The following is a 17,580-nucleotide window of genomic DNA, read 5'->3' on the forward strand; positions in this document are numbered from 1 at the left end:
GGTGGGCGAGCGGGAGGGCGACAAGTCGGTCGTGGCCAGCTCAGCAGAGCAGATGACGCGTGCGGACGCGAGAAAAATCGGGAGCCGGTGCGTGGTGGTGGGGATGGGCGCGGCTGGGTGCGGTGGGTGGAGCGTCTGATTGCGGTGCGGGTAGCGGCGGGAGAGCGGCGGGAGAGCGGGGTTTCAAGTGGAGATATCTGGTTGCGCGGCGGGCGAGGTCGAAGGGCTTTCTTGGAGGCAGTGGCGCGGCGATCTGGGCGTCGTGCGGCGGTGGTGAGCACGGTGAATTCTTCAGAGAAGAAAGGGAGCGGCGTCTCAGTCGCTGCGCGGCTGCTGGAGATCTCGCTTGGGGGACGGCGCCAAGACGCTCGGGCGGGCGATGAATGAGCTCAGCGTGCGGTCAAGAAGCTCGGCGCAAGCTCGGCGGCAGCGCGGGTGCAAGGGATGCGGCGGGCGCGAGGGTGACTGCAATGCGCAAACGAGGAAATTGGAGTAGTGCAGTCGGCGAAGAGCGCACGGCAAAGTGAGGGGACGGATGGTGGGTGACTTCAGCGCGGCGGGCGTCGACTCTTAGGGCGTCGCAGCGCCCTGATAACCTTGCCCGCTGCGACGGCGGCAGGGTGGCCCAAGCCCAACCGTGTCCCCACTTGCTCTCGCCCGCATGGGTTCTGCCAGTTGTCCGCCATCAACGAGGCACTAGCGCGCCATTGGCTAGCGTATGACGCGCTGCAAGGGCGGCATGCCCGTCAGGCCACAGGCCGACTTACAGGCACCCTCGTAATAGCACACCAAGCGTCAACCCAAGGCTAACCCCATCGACGATTATTGGCGCCCCGTCGCGATGGCGCGAAAGCAGCGCGAAGATTGCGCGTGGGCGCCGCAGCGCGAGCGGCTAACACATGGATGATGAAACCGCCATGGCTCTCCCCCGCATCGGTCGCCGCTCCGTCTCACGCTGCGCCAGTCAAGCACCCCCCGTCCGCCGACCTACGCCGTACAGATGTGCCGGCGCGTCGCGTCCGCGCGGCGGGCAGCTATCAAACTCTCGCGCATCCGTGGAGCCGCCGCAGATCCGCTCGACTCGACAGCTGATCTCGACATGGCCACGGGAGCGCCTCGAAGCATGCACGCGCGCCGTTGGCAGTGCCAGCGTGCCCGTGCGATTGTCACGATAGGCAGAAAAAATCGAGGAAAAAGCGTTCGCGCCGCCCGGATCTGCGCGTTTGCTGACCGTCAGCCTTGCCAACACCGGCCAGACCCTACCGGCTGCCTCCGAACTGGGGCTGAGCAGCCAACCTCGCTGCCCGAACGGGCAACCGTGCTCAGTCATGAGGACTGCACGAGGAAGCTGTGGATTGGCAGTGCGAGTCAGCCGTTGGAGGTGCTGTGCCGCGTGAGGTGTGCCAAGGGGATCCGGCCATTGACGAGCGGGTGAGACTGTTGCAAGAGAGCGTGCTCGCCCGCACGCGCAAACATGGGTGCCGCTTCCCACGGCGGTTCCGCTTTTTTCCTGGACGCTTGATCCTCCCCTCTTCCCGGTTGGGAAGCCGCCGGTCGAGCCTTATTATCCGCGCCAGCGGAGTGCCGGGGTCTTCAGCTGGAACTGTGCGGCACAGTCGTTAGTGTTCCGGTCTTCACTACTGACAGTGGCAGTGCGAACAGCTCGACGGCAGAATCCCAGCAGCCACCTGGAGGCTGGAGCCACGAGCGATTCGCGCAAGGGCTCTCCGCGTCGCCCGGCGCAGGCCGTCCGTCTGTGTCCGTGATCTCCAGCACGGCCCCCTCACCGCCAGACATCACAGTTGGCATGCCATGTGGCCACACGCTCTGGACGGTCACCAGGTACCGTGGACCTCAATCGGATGAGGGCAGGCGGCTTGTCAGAGAACTGCCGAAACTCGGTCCGCCGTATGGTGCTGGAGCTTAACCAGTTCTCTGGAAATCTCTCAACACCACCACTTTCCTAGCAAGAACGAGCCGCTTCATGGTCGCTCAGCTGAGGCCAATACAGCTGAACGAAGAACACCGACCGGGCGCTTATTTCTGCGGTTCCGTCCCACATGTTCGTGCGCGATTGCCCGCTTCGCAACCGCCCCCATGTTGCGAGCTGACGTTGCAGGTTCATGGCTTCCTCGAGGGGTTGTGTGCCAAATTTGTCTATAGCCACATTCGCACGACCCCCCTTAAACACGCCGCCACCGCAAAGCTTGAATGCCAATAGACGCGGGCGCACACTGTCATTCTCAAGCGAAGCTGAACGCCGTTGACGCAGCTGCATGGTCCGGACTGGCGCCACACAGTCCCTGCACACAAGAGCGACGTGCAGAAGCGCCGCGGGCCACTGCAGCGGTCAATGCAGCCGACGCGAATCAATCGCATCTCACGCGTCGCGAGACGGCACTTCCGCTCTACGCGGCAAAAGCACTCATGGCCTGCCTGATCTGCGGTTGACATCATTCGCAACAATGCTTCACCGTTCCTCGGCTTCCAGATACGCCCAACTCTAATTCTCCAATCCCCCGCGGCTAAACGGTGCATACGAACTCTCCGTCCTCTGTACAGTCAATGCGCCTTCCTTCTAGAACACCTCCTATTTGCACCATGATCCCTATAAGACGAATCCCGATGCCTGCACCCAGACCTCCGACCATTTCGGCCAGATCCTTCTCTCTGATCGCGATCGCGAGAATCCTCACCGAGGCACGCCGCGTCTTCGGCCGTCCATGCGCTGGCACTCGGCTTCTTTCCCGCTTCACCTCATCAAACCGTGAGAGCCACACGCCGTCGGGCGTACCTGCAAATCCGAAATCACCCGCGCAAGCGCCGTGACTCTTCTCTCGCTGACCAACAGATGAATTGCCACGTCTACGATACGACGCCGACAAAACGTCTGGTCAAAAATCAATCGCCATGGATTGATCGATCAAACCTATAGCGAGTCATCTGTAGCGCCGCTAGATGGCGATAAGGAAATAAGAATCGGATCCAGGCTCTCAGCGCCACCGAGCTCCGCCACAAATGTGCCACTTCAGCTCCACCCAAAAGCCCAGCTGAACTATGGCAAAGCATCGGGAGCTGTACCGGTACCTGGCGAGACGGTTTCACCGCGCACGGACATACTGCTGCACCGCTTATTAGGTAGCGTCCCAGGTTTCCCTTGGGCTTCTTGTCTTCCCCATAAGTCCAAACAGTGAGTTGCAGCAAACTTGTATGTGAGGTCTGGAAATTTATATTTGCATCCAGGCATGGATTCGACGACCCACGTGAATGCGGTGCAAAATTTGGGAGCTCAATCCCCTTGCAACCCGCTGTGCCATGAACGAGGGTGTTTCGCCGCGTCCGGCACATCAACCAATAGGTTGAGAGCATCGGGTACCTAGTCAGCCTCACTCCCCAACTACGTATCGCAACCCAATCAACAGGAACGGAACCGCCCTCTGTACGCCCTTGGGCTGCTCATGAAGGCCTCCGTCTGAGGTCCCTGCTCAATGACTTTGGTCATCAAGCCAGGTTGATCCGTCGCAGCATCCCTCCGGCAGCAATGGATCGACGTGTATCTTCTCCGCCGTACTGTTACGTTTACTACAATACAGGGACTCCATGCTTGTCTCGCCCTCGTCTTTCCTATTCGTCTTTCCTATTCGGTTCACTGAGGGACATAAGGATGTAGAGAACTCCTTTCGCTGTTCTCTTATCAAATCATTGGCCGAGTCGAACGATGTCGTTACTCGTCCCATTGCTCCAATACATGCTCACTTGTCTTCGAAGTCGGCTTATACACAGCACCACCTTTCATGACGCCGTTACTTCTCTACTTCACCCAGGAACAACGAGACCAGATCGAAAAGGCAAAAGGCCAGAAAAAAAAAGAAAAGAAAAAAAAAAGCGGCGGTGAAGCCCGCCAGGCTCCCGTCGGTCGAGGCAAGCCGGTCGACCACATGAGCAAGGCACACCAATCAAACCTGCAGGAGGAAAAGAAGAAGAATAAAGCCGCCGAAAAAAAATCCCCTTTTCCTACCCCAGCAATCTCGATCGATGAAGCCTTTTCGCCCTACGATGCGATGCGATGCGACGCGATGCGATGCGATGCGATGCAAATGCAAATGCAAAAACCTCCCTCATCCAATGATTATTTCCCCGACCGTTTATATGTTCCCCGTTCAGGGTCTGGCCTGGCCTGGACTGGACTGACTCCATCGCAGGTGGGGGTGACAGGACCCTGTGGCTTTTTCTCGTTCCCCCCCCCCCATCATGCCCCAAAACCACAAAACACCACTCATCCCTACTAGCGGCGCACACAAGCTCGTACCTACATGGCATCGCACGACTATTGCATTGCCCGCCGCCGCCACCGCCGCCTCACCCCCCCCCCCCCTTTGCTCAGCCAGACCCAGACCGACAGAATGACATCGCTGCTCCTCCGCCCTACTGCACGCAGGGCCTAGGCGTCCGTCCGTCAGTAAGTCCGTCCGTCCGTCCCTTTCCCGCTCGAAGCGAAAAGGATCGAATCGGTCAGTCAGTCAGTCAGTCACTCGAGTACTCCCTCACTCACTCACCCAGCCAGCCAGCCAGCCAGTCATTCGGGGCGAGCGGGTGGAGGTTGACGAGGCTGACGAGGCAGTTGATAGGTACTGTACGTATCTACAATGATAGTCTCGAGAACTGCCTACTACACTTTACCATCTCCGTATGAGTGACTAGAGCGTCGCGCTGGGCCGCCCCCACGCGCGCGCGTGTCCGTGTGATGATGAAAGATGAGGATTATTTGTCAGTCCGCGTGTCTTTTTTTTTTTGAAAGAAAAAAAGAAAAGACTTTTGCGCTTCCTTGGTGTCTTGCCTACCCTCCTCTTCGTCGTTCCGTGCGCAGAAAGGCCAGTCAGGCGGGCAGGCAGGCGGTCCCCATGCATGCTTCGCTGTCAAGACGCGCTGATGTGAATGAGGCGACTGGAAAAGATAGGACCGTTTAGAGAAGGACCGTTTCCGGGGCTGGGGGCGTGTCAGGAACTTGACGATGGCGAAGAGAGACCTAAGCCGGGCAGCGGATGGTCAGGCGGGAGTTCGAACGGGCCGAAGGAATTTGGAGAAAGATGGAAGCTGAAATCACGGTGGATGCTGGCTGTCACGTCCATACGTGGAACCTCCTCGTCGAATTGTCGACTTGGGGAAAAAATATGTAAGTATCATGCAATCTAATAGTTTGAAGTAACTCCGGTGGTCTATCCCAAACAAGATTCCCCCCTTTGCAAGAAATAAAACTTGATCCCGGCAGGCCGATCCTCGGCCTGCTCTTTTTGCTGTGGATATAAAAGCTATTCAAAGAAAGCCGGCTCCCGGGCGGCACCATACCTCATTTAACCCAGAAACCGCGCGGATGTCCGATTTAAACATCGCCAGCAACGCCTCGTTGCTTGCCGACTCTCTTCATGCTTTCGTAGCCACAGGCGGGCTTTTTTGCATTATCATCATCAAAAAACCCGAAAGGGCTTCCACGACTCCTGTTTCACATCCTGCTTCCCTTGAGTGGTTTGAAGGCAGCGAAAAGAAATCTGCTTAGACGGCACCAGCCGAAACCATCTTCTTCCTGAGGTGGTTCTTGTACTCGCCAATGGATCCGTTCCACTTGTGGACAGTCTTGTTCTCGCAGACCATGATGTCCTTGGCAATCTTGTCGAGCAGCCTGCACAGTACGTTAGCAACTTGTTCACATGTGCGGCTTCTGATTCTCGCTTACCTGAAATCGTGAGAAACGACGACGACACCACCGCTGAAGGCGTTGATAGCATCTGCCAAACTGTCGATGGTGGGGATATCGAGACCGTTGGTAGGCTCGTCCAGCAGAAGCATGTTGGGACCCTCGATGGCAAGCAGAGCGAAGACGATTCTGCTCTTCTGACCCTCAGAAAGAGTGCCCATGAGGGCAGTCTGGGCCTCACCGGTCAGACCGTAGCGGCCCAGCTGCTGTCTCCAGTACTGGTAGTCCTGGGAGACGTGGCTGAACTTGTCACGGACGAAGTCGAGGGCGGACTTGGTGAGTACGAGCTGCTCAGCCGAGTGCTGGCTGTACATGCCGAGCTTCAAGTGAGTGTGACGGGACACGGAACCGCTGGTAGGAGACAGCGCGCCGGTGAAGATGCGGAGCAGAGTAGACTTGCCGACACCGTTAGGACCGACCAAAGCAGTACGCGAGTCCATGTCCACACCGAAGTCGAGGTTCTCGTAAAGGTTGTCCTCAGCGTTGCCGGAGTAGGAGAAGGTGACGTCGTCGAGCGAAAGGACGGGCGGAGGAAGCTTCTCAACATCGGCGAAGCGGAAGGTGAAGACACGGTCCTCAACGACGGGCTGAATGAAACCGTCGGCCTCCATCTTGTCGAGGATCTTCTGCCTGGACTTGGCCTGCCTGACCAAGTTGGCATAGGTACCAGCGGAAGCAATGAACTTCTTGATGTGCTTGATTTCCTCCTGCTGCTTCTCATAGGCCTTCTGCTGGTTGGTCTCGTTCTCGGTCCTGGTCTTGATGTACGAATCGTAGTTACCACCGTAGTACTGGAGAGTCTTCATGCGCATGTCGATCATGTTGGTGCAGACACCGTTCAAGAAATCCATGGAGTGAGAGACGAGGATAAGCGTACGGTCCCACTTCTTGAGGTACTCCTCCAGCCACACGCAGGCCTCGAGATCCAAATGGGCAGTAGGGTCGTCGAGCAACAGCAGCGAGGGCTTGACGAAGAGGGCCTTGCCCAGAGCGACACGCATTCTCCAGCCACCAGACATGTCCTTGGTCTTCTTGTGGATGGTGTGCTTGTTGAAGCCGAGACCAGTCAAAATCAGGGAAGCGCGGGTCGAGAAGGTGCTCGGGTCCATATCATCCATACGCTAGATGCAGCTGTCAGCAGACATGCTCGGGGTCTCGGAGTTTTGCAGATGCTCACCTCGTACAGCTCCTCAAGAAGGGGGTCGTCGGGACCCTTCTCCTCGAGGATCTCCTCGGCCTGCTTCTCCATGCGGGCCAGGGCGGCCTGAGCCTCGCCGACGACCCAGTCGAGAGCACCGGTGTCGGTCTTGGGAGCACCCTCGTTGAGCAGGTAGATGTCGATGTGGTCGGGGAAGGGGTACTCGCGGGCAGCGATGGACCTCAGCAGGGTGGACTTTCCGCAGCCGTTCTCACCAAGCAGACCATAGCGACGGCCGTAGTTGACCTCGATGGTGGTGTCGTTGAAGAGCACCTTGCCGTGGAAGACCAGCGACGCAGAGGTGATCTTGACGTCGCGGCTGGCCTCGAGCGAAGCGAGCACACCGGTGGTGACACGATCGGAGATGCCTTCGTCGTCCTTCTGCAGGCTGAGATGCTCAATCTTCTTCTGGGTCTCGTCGACGCCCTCGTCGCCCGACACGTTCTCGGAGGGGGCGCCGGACTTGGCAGCTTCCTTCTCGGCCTTGCGCTCCTTGAGCGACTTCTTGGGGGCCTTGCCATCAGCAACGCGCTTGGCGTCACGGGCAGCCTTGGAAGCAGACACCATTTTGGCTGTGTGGGGTGGAAAAGAAGGTGTTGACGGTCGAGGGTTGGGTATCAGCGTAAGATTTTTCGTGGTCGGGGGCAGACGTCAGTAGCGGGGCACCGGGGCGGGCGGCGCTATCGAGGGCGATAAAGGACCGGCGTAGGGCTGGGCGTCGACGGCGGCGAGCTCGCGGCGCAAAAGCAACAACTTTTGGAGATGAGGTCGAAGGAAACGGGCCGTGAAACAGGGTGCGCGGCCGGGAGATGCAGATGCAGATGCAGAGAGAGAAGTGGAGGTGCAGGGCAAAGGAGAGCGACAGCGGTGGGTGGGCTTGGGCTCTTTTTTCCAGCCTGCCGTCACTGTGGCGAAGAGGGCTGGGAACGGCCAGCTTGCCGCCAGCCAATCGGCGAAACGCTGATCCACCCCTGCTCTTTTCACGCCCTCCCCTCGTTCCGCTGTTGACAACCACGACTACACTCATTGGCCGAAATGCTCGAGTGACGGCACGTGAATGCCGTGCTTCTCAGCTGGCCTTGTCGCCATGTGTGAGTGTGAGAGTGAATTGTGATCGAGACTGACGCTGTATGCCTCGTACGTCGTCTGCGAATAGGATGACTGATATGGATCTGACATGCTGCAGCAGTGGCTTGCCGGACAGACCAGCTCCTTTGACCGTCATGTTCTTTGTCGTGGCAGCCAACTGACGCGCACGGTGATAAATATAGCAGCGCATTTATGGTTGGGTATTTCTAAGAAAAGAGCAGGAAATTATCGGCACGAAGTCGACGTGCTGGACCTCCCATGTGCAAGCGCGGGATTCGCAGATATTGAGACACCAGCCAGAGACGCTTATGGGCAAGCGAACCGATAAATGCAAAAGCCTCACACTTACAATCTTTCCCGTTGCAGCTGTCGCTGTGGTGGTGCCGAGACACAGCACGTCGCATGGCTCGACCACGCCTACTACGACGTCTCGCACTCACCCCTACTCAAACCCGGCCTGCCTCAGCACCTCAAGAACCAAAACACCACGGCTTTCCTTCAAACTGCAGGATAGCATCCTTTGAATTCTCGCCCTGCTCTCTGACGTCTTGGCGCTGCTCGCATTGCCGGTCAGGTCAAAATCATTACGCTGCGCCGATAGCCGACACGGTTTCTTAAGTGTTCCAAACCATAGAACACATTCCCAGTGGAGCACACTCATGCGGTCGCTAACCCTCGCGTGCAAGCCAGAACGAGTGCTAAGCATGCGGGTAAATCAACCGCCCAGACTTCGTCCAGTTCATAAGAGAAGCTTGACGTCCGGCTGCTTGAGTAATTCACATCAAACTCACCTTTCCAAACCCTTCCGAGCATCACATCCAATCGGACTAGTAACATCCCAAGAAGACCAGCCAAAGACCCCAATTCAAACCAACAAGAAAGAAGAACCAACCCACCCATCCGTCCATCATGCAATTCACCCACCTCCTCTTCACCACCCTCATGGCCGCCACCGCCCTCGCCACGCCGCTCCTCCCGCGCGCCGACCAGCAAGTCTCGGGCGACGAAGTGACCGACACGACGTGCACCAACCCCTCAGCGTACGTCAAACCGCACCTCCCTCCCCCGTCCCTCCCCCGTCCCTCCCCCCCAAAAAAAAAGAAAAAACGAACGAAAAAGAAAAAAACCACCCCCAAACTAACAACCAGACCCCAAAACCAGCGCCATCGACACCCACGACACCAACGTCGCCATCCTCTCCATCTGCGGCGGCATCGCCGGCTCCATCCAAAAGTGCGGCGGCGCGCCCAGCAGCACGACGGGCGAGAGCGGCACCGCGCGCTTCGACCTGGCCGCGACGGATGCGGACGCGGGCGCGCGCATCAACGTGTCCAAGGGCCGCTGGGAGCGCTGCGTCAAGGCGGCGCAGCAGACGTGTCCGCAGGGCGAGTTCGAGAGCACCTGCGTCGGCGGCGCGACGAGCGGGGACGTCAAGTTTTCGCTTTCGCAGGCGTAAGAGGGAGGGGGAAAGAGAGAGAGGGAGGGAGGGAGAGATGTGTGGGGGATGCGGATGAGGGTGTGGAGGAGAGGGGGAAAGAGTGGGGAATGAAAATAGGTTGTCGGCTGTTGTGAGATATACCCGTTATATTTTCGAGGGGGGGAATGGGCGCGCACGCAAGGGAAGATTCGGTCGACTGGGGTGAGGAGAGATTCTGTATTCGCACGGGGAATCATGGTACAAAAAAGAGAAGGAAAAAAAAGTTCAAAGCCTCCCCTCCGTTCAAAATCGAGGGTGTTCCTTTAAATTGACGACCAAGAAACAAAACATGGCTTCTTGCACACATGATAGCTTGCGCCTTCGTTTCCTCCTGCCTCCTATTCGCCTTGAAAGCATATTTGGTCGAGAAGTAAAGAGAAAAAAAAGAGCAGGCTCTTTCCACCGTTTGAGAAATGTTCAACGGCAAGAAAGAAAGCTGGTCAGGAATCGGGGTGGGGCGGCGCAAAGAATTTAAGCCGAGTCGGCGGGAGAGGCAGCGCCCATGGGGCCCTCCTCGCTCGGGCGCTGAGGTTTGCTAAGGATCTCGATGTTCCCTGTGAGGTTGGAAGAAAGCGCGTCAGTGACGTACGGGGGGTGGCGCCAATGGGTTGCGGGAAATCACGTACTCTGGACGAGGTTCAGGCGCGTAGTCTTCACGCCCTCGTTGGTCTCGAAAGTGTCCATCTTCGCATCGGCCTCGAGGTGCATGAGGGTGCTGCACACAGAAAAATCTAAGTCAGCCCACCCCAAACGAGCAATTTCCCACGCGCCGCACGAAGTCGCGATTGCGGGCTCGCGCTGGGGTCTTCTTCTCCCCCAATGTCGCGGGCGCTCGCGCGCATCCCCAAGAAAACACGCACACAGACACGAGGACGGGACGGGAAAACTCACCCCTTGGGCAGGTTCAGCACGTAGTCCTTGCGGGGACCGTCGTCGAAGCAGGAGACGCGGAACCAGCTGGTCTCGTTGCGGTCGCGCGGACCGGTGCTGGTGCCCAGGACGTAGCGGATGTACTCGCGGCCGGTGCTCGCGGTGCGCAGCTCGGGCTCGGCGCCCAGGCGGCCGATGATGGTCATCTTGGCGAGCGGCGAGCGCGGCGTGCTGCTGAAGGCGCGGCGGCCGGCGAAGGCGGCGCGGGACGAAGAGGCGGCGGCGCGGAAGGCGTTCATTGTCGGTTGCGAAAAGGCGGATTGGGCGGGAAGGGGAGGAATTGGCGCGACGACGGGCGGCGAAAGTGGGTGGTTGGGGGACGAGGGTGCGATGAGGCCGGGCGGGAAGCGAGGGTTTCGGTGGTCACGAAAACGCGCAGGTGGTGTTGAGCAGCGGCGGCCGGGACGCGAGGGGAGCTTGTGTAATCCGTAGCTAGAGCTTTTTCCACGCCAACGCCGCGCAAACAGACCAAACGTGGCTGGGCGCGTGCACGCCGGCCTCTGGATTACTCAGCGCCGCGCTACCGAGTCATGGCATCCCGGCTGGCCGTCGGCGAGAGCTGCCACGCTGCTGCGATTGCGGCACACCGGGCCCCGCCGATGACGCCTCGCAGCTGCCTCCATCACTGTTCTCTGTCCACGCCCGGATGGGCCTTCTCCGCGGCTACCGAGGGACCCTTCTCCGGGTGAGTCGAAATGGGTAGGTAGGTAGGTAGTACCTGGCGTTGTGCCCGGGCCCTTATCGGACACGACCACGCGCGCGCACCGGAGTGTGGGGATGTAGAGGAAAAGATGGAGAGCTCCAGTGTTTCTCGTGCTTCATATTTATGTCTGGCATCGCCGCCAGACTTATCGCCTTACACACTTGGCTTAGTAACCTGTTCCATCACGATACCTAGTCGGCCCACGAGCTCACCGCCGACGCTACGGTCCAGCGGACTGCTATAAGGGCCGTTGCTCCCCCAATCGTCCCTCTTCCCTCACGCCTACTCCTACCTGTCCCACCTCGCGCTCCCTTTGATCCCCTCTTGCTTCTATCCCGCTCAGTTCCAGTCCCAGCAAGCTGCCGCCATGCCTCTCGTCAAAATCGACATGATCAAGGGCGTCCGCTCGCCCGAGGAGATCAAGAAGCTAGCGGACATCGTCCAGGAGATCATGCTGGACAAGTTCGCCGCTCCCCCGCGCGACCGTTACCAGGTAACTCCCACTTCTCCCGTCATGCCTTGAGAACCCCACGCTGAGCATGGACGCAGATCATCACCCAGCACGAGCCCTACGAGATCATCTGCGAGGACACCAACCTCGGCCTCACCCGCTCCGACAAGCTCGTCTTCATCCAAATCTTCCAGCAGGGCCGCGACGCCGCCAAGAAGCAAGCCGTCTACGCCGCTTTGTCCGAGCGTCTGGAGAAGGAGTGCGGCGTCCCCGGCGCCGATCTGATCGTCAGCGTCGCCGCCAACACGAGGGAGGACTGGAGCTTCGGGCTGGGAAGGGCGCAGTTCTTGACTGGAGAGCTGTAAGCAGTGCTCGTGGAAGATTCCCAGTTCGGACCGGCGGAGAAGCCCCTACACGAGTTACGAATAGACGAATAGACCAATAAGAACAGAGCGTGGACAGACTTTCTAGATGGCCGTGGTGCTGTTGAAGATGTACCCGAATAATTCACCGGAGGCAGACAGCCTCACTTTGTGCCGAATCTGCCCTTGCAGCCAACAACGACGTAGAATGCCGCGCTACTCCGACTACGCACTGCCGAGACTAGGCTCACACGTGGTCATTGACAAAGCCAGTCTCAAACAAGCATAGCCCTTTCCCCCAAACGAAAACCACCTGGCCCAATCAGGCAGACCGACGACCGCCTACCTCGAAAAATCTGCCCTGCCAGCGAAGAAAGACCACGACGTAGGTAGATCATCGGCCGTGACGCCATCCCCGGAGCAGCTCCACGTGCTTAGACCCTTTCCGCCCCCAGGACCCCACACAGCCTCCGCGTGCTGCTCCTGTTTCGGGTACTAGCGCTAAGCCTGGAGCGGCTGATCCCGAGCTAGCATAGCCACGTTTTGCTCGTCTTTTGCATCATTCGTGACTGCTAGGCAGCAACGGGGGCCAAGTGCCGAAAGAAGGAGTATCGTATGAGCGAAGCCACAAAGAAACAAGGTTGTGATGGCATTTGGAAGAAAGGTCTCTCTGTACGTACCCGTTAGTGCCTCGGCTCGGGATCGCTGCGGAAAGTACGACGATTTAGTCATCTCGCTGCGCGATTATATCCTCTTTGGAATCTTCTCGTGAGGCGTGAGGCAAAGTCAGAGGAATGGCCTGAGACGTCTAAAGGGTGCGGTGAAGAAGTGATACAAAGCTATTGGCTCTTGCTCAAAGATGCTAACTTTGGCGAGGCAGCTCGCTCGGCCTCTAAATCCCAGCGCTAGACGTTTTAGGCAATCGTTGACGGCTTTTGGTGGCGCGAGGCTGGCTGATGAGGCTGAGCCGGTGCTGGGGGGCGTGACACCATCCACCGCTTGCTGCTGCCGGCCAGGCCGAGCCTATCAAACGACCATCTCCCGAAAAGTATATATCTCACTCTTCGTCCTCCACACTGCCACCGCTATCCCCACCAACCACTCCCCCTTCATCCAAACAGACAATATCTCCATCAACACAGCGCCAACACCTCCAACCCCCATTCGACCTCCTCCTCCCCCTCCCTCTCCTCCCACCGCCCACAAAGCGAACCCAACCAACAGAACCACCAAAAAAAGAACAACAACAAAAAAAAAAGAAAAGATGGGCTGCCGTATCTCCCGCCCCTCGGCCCGCCCCAAATACATGGACTCATCCCCACCTGCACCCCGCCTCGCCGAAAAAGAAATCAACCAACATAGCATGGCGCCCCGCAGCGCCGGCCGGGGTAGCGGTGCCTCTTCTTCCCCATCGACCATCTCGGCCCCGCTGCGCAGCAACCCTCCGGCGCCCGGCGCAATTAACAGTACGCTCAACCCGAATAGTACGGCGGGTGTGATGGCGGGTGTGATGGCTGGTGATACGACGACGGGCGGAGGAAGTGGTGGGGGGCATCATGGGGGGTGTGATGGTGGTGGCGGTGGTGGACACGGCGGTGGTGGGCATGGCGGTGGTGGGCATGGCAGTTCGGGGGGTGGGTATAGTAGCGGCGGAGGTGGAGGCGGGGGTTATAGTGGCGGAGGGGGCGGTGACTCGGGTGGAGGGGGTGGTGGAGGTGGAGGTGGAGACGGCGGCGGCGGAGGTGGGTGCTGAGGCGTCTTTATATAATTGATGACTGGGGATGAGTGTATGAGTTGGAAATGTCACTTGGATTGCGATAGATGGGGGAGCTTTTGTTTGTTGGGATGATATGTTACTGTATTTGATTTTCCTTTGTTTGCGTAGAACAGTGCGCCATGGTAGTACGGTCTCTTCCAGGGCTGTCGATACAATGAAGTGCACAGCAGGCTTGGTGAAATGCTCATTCGGAGACTTGAAAAGAAGAAAGTTACTTTCTAGCACCGATTCATAGCTCTTCATATCACAAAAGCACAGTGACAAGTTTTCGTCCCCATTTTCTCTCCATTGTCTATGACGAGATGAAATAGTCTACTAAAGACAAATGCCGGTTCTAGATGACCGTGTCAAACTGCTTTTGTTTGACACCCACCAAGCCATCTCACCTCCTCAACCACGCGTTCCCTATTGAAGATTGCCGCCAGTCACCTCGCACAGAGGGAGAACACGCCCTCACCAACAACCGCGGCTTTCCCTCAAAAACAACGACCACTCCTCGTCCTCTTCTTCCAACCACCGGACTCCTCTCCGCCATCACCATCATCACGAGAAGACCCCGGCCCAGACTCCCTCCGCCTCCAAACCTCCAGGCTGTTTCTCCGCCCAGCGCCATCAATCTCTCCAACATCATCGAGCTGCCGCTCCCCCATCTCCACCTCCACCTCCCCCTGATCCCCCGCATAAAAATCATCATACGACACCCCCATCCCCGACGTGTCCAACCACTCCCCAGCCCACCTCCCCGGGACGTAACACCCGCCACCACCCCGACTCCTCGGCCCAAACTCCCCCAGCGCCCTACCGCCGCGCGTATCATCCTCCACACCCTCCGCAAAGGCAACGCTCGGTCCCCCAGCCTCATCATCACCATCATCATCATGACCATCATCATCCCTCTCCCCAGCCATGATCATCCCATCCACAACATTCTGCTCCGCCGCCCTCGCGCGAAAATACGCCGCCCGCGCGCCCCTGATCATGCCGACCGCGTTCTTTCTCGTCGTCGTCGTCTTCGCCGCCGCTGCCGCGACGGACAGGTCCCAGACGCGCTTGGCGGCCAAGGTCGCGCGGTGGAGGCGGCACGCCTTGCAGTGACGGTCATCAACGTCATAGCCGGGGCGGCTGTGCGGGCAGGGGGAGCGGGGGCTGTCGTCGACGCTGATGGTGCCGTCGCTGTCGCTGTCGGCGCTGATGGTGCTGTCGGCACTGATGGTGCTGTCGGCACTGATGGTGCTGTCGCTGTCATCGCTGTCATTGCTGAGGGTGCTGGAGTCGGTGGAGTCGGTTGGGGATAGGGATGGGGGGGAGAGGGGCGCGAAGGAGAGGTAGAGGTCGAAGTCGAAGGGGGGTTGCTGCTCGGTCGGCTTGGAGGTCGGAACAGCGGCCGGATTGACAGGAGGGTAGAACAGCGGCGCGCAACCGCCACCCTCGTAGTCGATCGACTGGTTGGTCGGGTCGTAAGTCGACTCGTCGCACATGATCGGGTCATTAGAGGCCCACTCACCGGGTGGCTGATCGAAGTACGATTCGGCGATGGTCGGGTAGATGGGATCACCCGCAGAGTTGTAGACGGGTCCCAGAGAGGAGCTGTCGAGGTACATCTGCTCGTAGCTGAGTGGCTCGTTGGTCAACGGCACGTACGCAGGTCCCTGGGCGAAGAGCCTGGGCTGATAGTCGGAGCATATGCCGAGTGCGATCTGGATTAACCCGCGACGCTCGTCGTCGTTGGTGTCGTCAAGGTCCATGTTGTCGTGGTTGTTCGTCATACTTCTGTAAGTGTAAGATCTCAAGAAGAACCGGAATGCCAAGTTCTAATTCAGATCCAACGGGGCGTGTGTGGTGAGCGGCGAGGGCAGGCATCTACTCGTGGTTAAATATTGGAAGTGTGTCTTCCTCATTCTCCAACAACGCATCAATCCATAGGAAGTTCATGAATAATGTAGTAGAGGGCGAGTGTGTTACAGCTCAATTAGACTGTATAGGTTTTGCTGCTTTTTCGTTGTCGCTCAACAAACGTGTTATGAGATTTTAGAAGCTAGAGGTCCATGTGATTTGATGCACTGTTCCAGAATAGCCCCTCAAGTTTCCTTTTTCCTTTTTTCACGATGCGGTTTGAACCGAACATCCATCTAGAACCAACTCCGTTAGTATAACCGCAGCTGCTCTACAAGCCATGTGTGTGAGTGGATGCTGATGGACAACCATCGCGGCCGTAGTACGTTGCTTTTCCGAGGTTGGTTTGCCGCTGTACGCATCTCAAGCAACAATTCAGCGCCCCTAACCAGGAGCTCTAGAAAGATGGCTGGAAGTCCGTGGACCTGGTTTGATCATTCTTTACAGTTAGAGAGAAGAGCCCATGTCCCACAAACTCCTCCATGTTCAAAGCTTCGTACTTCATTTGACACTTCGAACTCAAATCCCCTAAACGTCCTGGACCTTATACACCAGCTTGACACCACTGACCTTGCCCTGCCTCATATCCTCCAACCCGTCCAAAATCCCACCGAGCCCACCCTCGCGCACCTGCGGCGGATGCGGCTTGACCTTCCCCTGCTCCAGCAGCTCACCCGCCACCTTCCAGAACCTAGTCGCAAACTCCAAATCCTGCGGCCTCGCCGGCGTCGTCTTCGTCCCCTTCCTGAACTCCTCCCCCATGGCCGTATACGCCATCGTCGTCTCCACCTCCACGTCCTCGCGCGGGAACTCGCCGTCGAGATACAGCAGCGCGCTGTACTTGCCGCCCGCGGCCCCGAACGCGTCGGCACAGATGGCCGCGCTCGCAGGCTGCGACACGCAATCGAACACGTGCGCCAGTCCATCTTCGCCGGCCGCCTTCCGGATCGCGGCCCCGACGCCGGGCGCGTTGTAGTCGAAGACGTGGTCGGCGCCCAGCCGCCGCACGAGCTCGAAGTTGCGCGGCGAGCACGTCGTCAGCACCGTGCAGCCGCTCAGCTTCGCAAACTGGATCGCCAGCGTCCCCGTCGCCGTGCTGCCGCCGTAAATCAGCACGGGGATGCCCGCCGCCGCCGCCTGATCGCCGCCATTCTGCTCCGTCGCGCCGGGCCACGGCAGCCCCAAGCTCTGATACAGCCCCTGCGCGACGGTGGTCACGCCGACGCCCAGCGTCGCGGCCTCGGCCATGGACAGGGTCGGCGGGACTTTGGTGGCGAGCGCGGCGCGCGCCATGATGTGCTCGGCGAAGGCGCCGTCCTCGCTGTTGCTGGCGTTGGCGCCGTGGGCGACGCCGGCGACGCGGTCGCCGACGCGGAATCTTCCTTCAGACGCGACGTTGGCGCCGACGGCCTCGACGACGCCGCTGTAGTCGCAGCCCGAGATGAGGCCCGGCTCGCCGCGCGTGTCGATGGACTTCCAGTCGGTGGGGTTGAGGGCGACGTGCGAGACGGCGACGGCGATGTGGTCGGGGCGCTGGCGCGGGATGGGGGCGTTGGTGACGAGTTTGGCGACCTTGGGGGCCTGGATTTGGATGGCGCGCTGGGTGGTCGACATGTTGTTGGGGTTTGGGGGGTGAGGCCGTTGAGTGCTGTTGCGGTGGGGTCGGTACGACGGTATTTATGGTGGGGTGAGGCCGGGCATTATAAATCAAATTGACGCTGAGGTACTTTATCCGGAAGGTCAATGGGCTTGAGCGGTTGTAGACTGAAAAGGCACCGGCTGACAAATGAGCTCGGGACTGGCGATGGTGTTTCGAGGGAGGGCAAGGGTCCGATGACGTAACGCTTGCCGGATTTGCCCAGGGATGCCACTGCTAGCGCATCTCTGACGGTACCGCATCTTTCTTTGTTCAAACACAATCTTTCCTTCCCGATTCTCCGTCACCTTC

The 17,580-nt window shown here is 58.8% G+C and overlaps 6 protein-coding genes across 6 annotated transcripts; 2 read left to right on the top strand and 4 right to left on the bottom strand.

The window, feature by feature from the left end:
* Positions 1–5,550: 5,550 nt before the first annotated feature.
* Positions 5,551–7,517, bottom strand: BKCO1_1040002 (abc transporter atp-binding protein arb1; the record flags this gene model as incomplete). The annotated part of the gene is made up of 3 exons (XM_020270182.1): positions 5,551–5,677; positions 5,732–6,873; positions 6,930–7,517. 3 exons carry the CDS (start codon positions 7,515–7,517, stop codon positions 5,551–5,553), a joined length of 1,857 nt encoding a protein of 618 aa, XP_020125155.1.
* Positions 7,518–8,948: 1,431 nt separating this feature from the next.
* BKCO1_1040003 (uncharacterized protein) lies at positions 8,949–9,495 on the top strand (the record flags this gene model as incomplete). The annotated part of the gene is made up of 2 exons (XM_020270185.1): positions 8,949–9,079; positions 9,201–9,495. The coding sequence occupies 2 exons, from the start codon at positions 8,949–8,951 to the stop codon at positions 9,493–9,495; spliced, it is 426 nt and encodes a 141-aa protein (XP_020125156.1).
* A 492-nt stretch (positions 9,496–9,987) lies between these two features.
* On the bottom strand, positions 9,988–10,685 carry BKCO1_1040004 (ssdna binding protein; the record flags this gene model as incomplete). The annotated part of the gene is made up of 3 exons (XM_020270186.1): positions 9,988–10,070; positions 10,143–10,231; positions 10,408–10,685. The coding sequence occupies 3 exons, from the start codon at positions 10,683–10,685 to the stop codon at positions 9,988–9,990; spliced, it is 450 nt and encodes a 149-aa protein (XP_020125160.1).
* Positions 10,686–11,516: 831 nt separating this feature from the next.
* Positions 11,517–11,965, top strand: BKCO1_1040005 (tautomerase; the record flags this gene model as incomplete). Its single annotated transcript, XM_020270187.1, has 2 exons — positions 11,517–11,642; positions 11,699–11,965. The coding sequence occupies 2 exons, from the start codon at positions 11,517–11,519 to the stop codon at positions 11,963–11,965; spliced, it is 393 nt and encodes a 130-aa protein (XP_020125161.1).
* A 2,250-nt stretch (positions 11,966–14,215) lies between these two features.
* On the bottom strand, positions 14,216–15,505 carry BKCO1_1040006 (uncharacterized protein; the record flags this gene model as incomplete). The annotated part of the gene is made up of 1 exon (XM_020270188.1): positions 14,216–15,505. The coding sequence occupies one exon, from the start codon at positions 15,503–15,505 to the stop codon at positions 14,216–14,218; it is 1,290 nt and encodes a 429-aa protein (XP_020125158.1).
* Positions 15,506–16,160: 655 nt separating this feature from the next.
* On the bottom strand, positions 16,161–17,246 carry BKCO1_1040007 (zinc-binding oxidoreductase; the record flags this gene model as incomplete). The annotated part of the gene is made up of 1 exon (XM_020270189.1): positions 16,161–17,246. The coding sequence occupies one exon, from the start codon at positions 17,244–17,246 to the stop codon at positions 16,161–16,163; it is 1,086 nt and encodes a 361-aa protein (XP_020125159.1).
* Between the last annotated feature and the right edge of the window lie 334 nt (positions 17,247–17,580).

This window comes from Diplodia corticola (assembly GCF_001883845.1).
Source record: "Diplodia corticola strain CBS 112549 chromosome Unknown scaffold104, whole genome shotgun sequence".
NCBI classification, from domain to species: Eukaryota; Fungi; Ascomycota; class Dothideomycetes; order Botryosphaeriales; family Botryosphaeriaceae; genus Diplodia; species Diplodia corticola.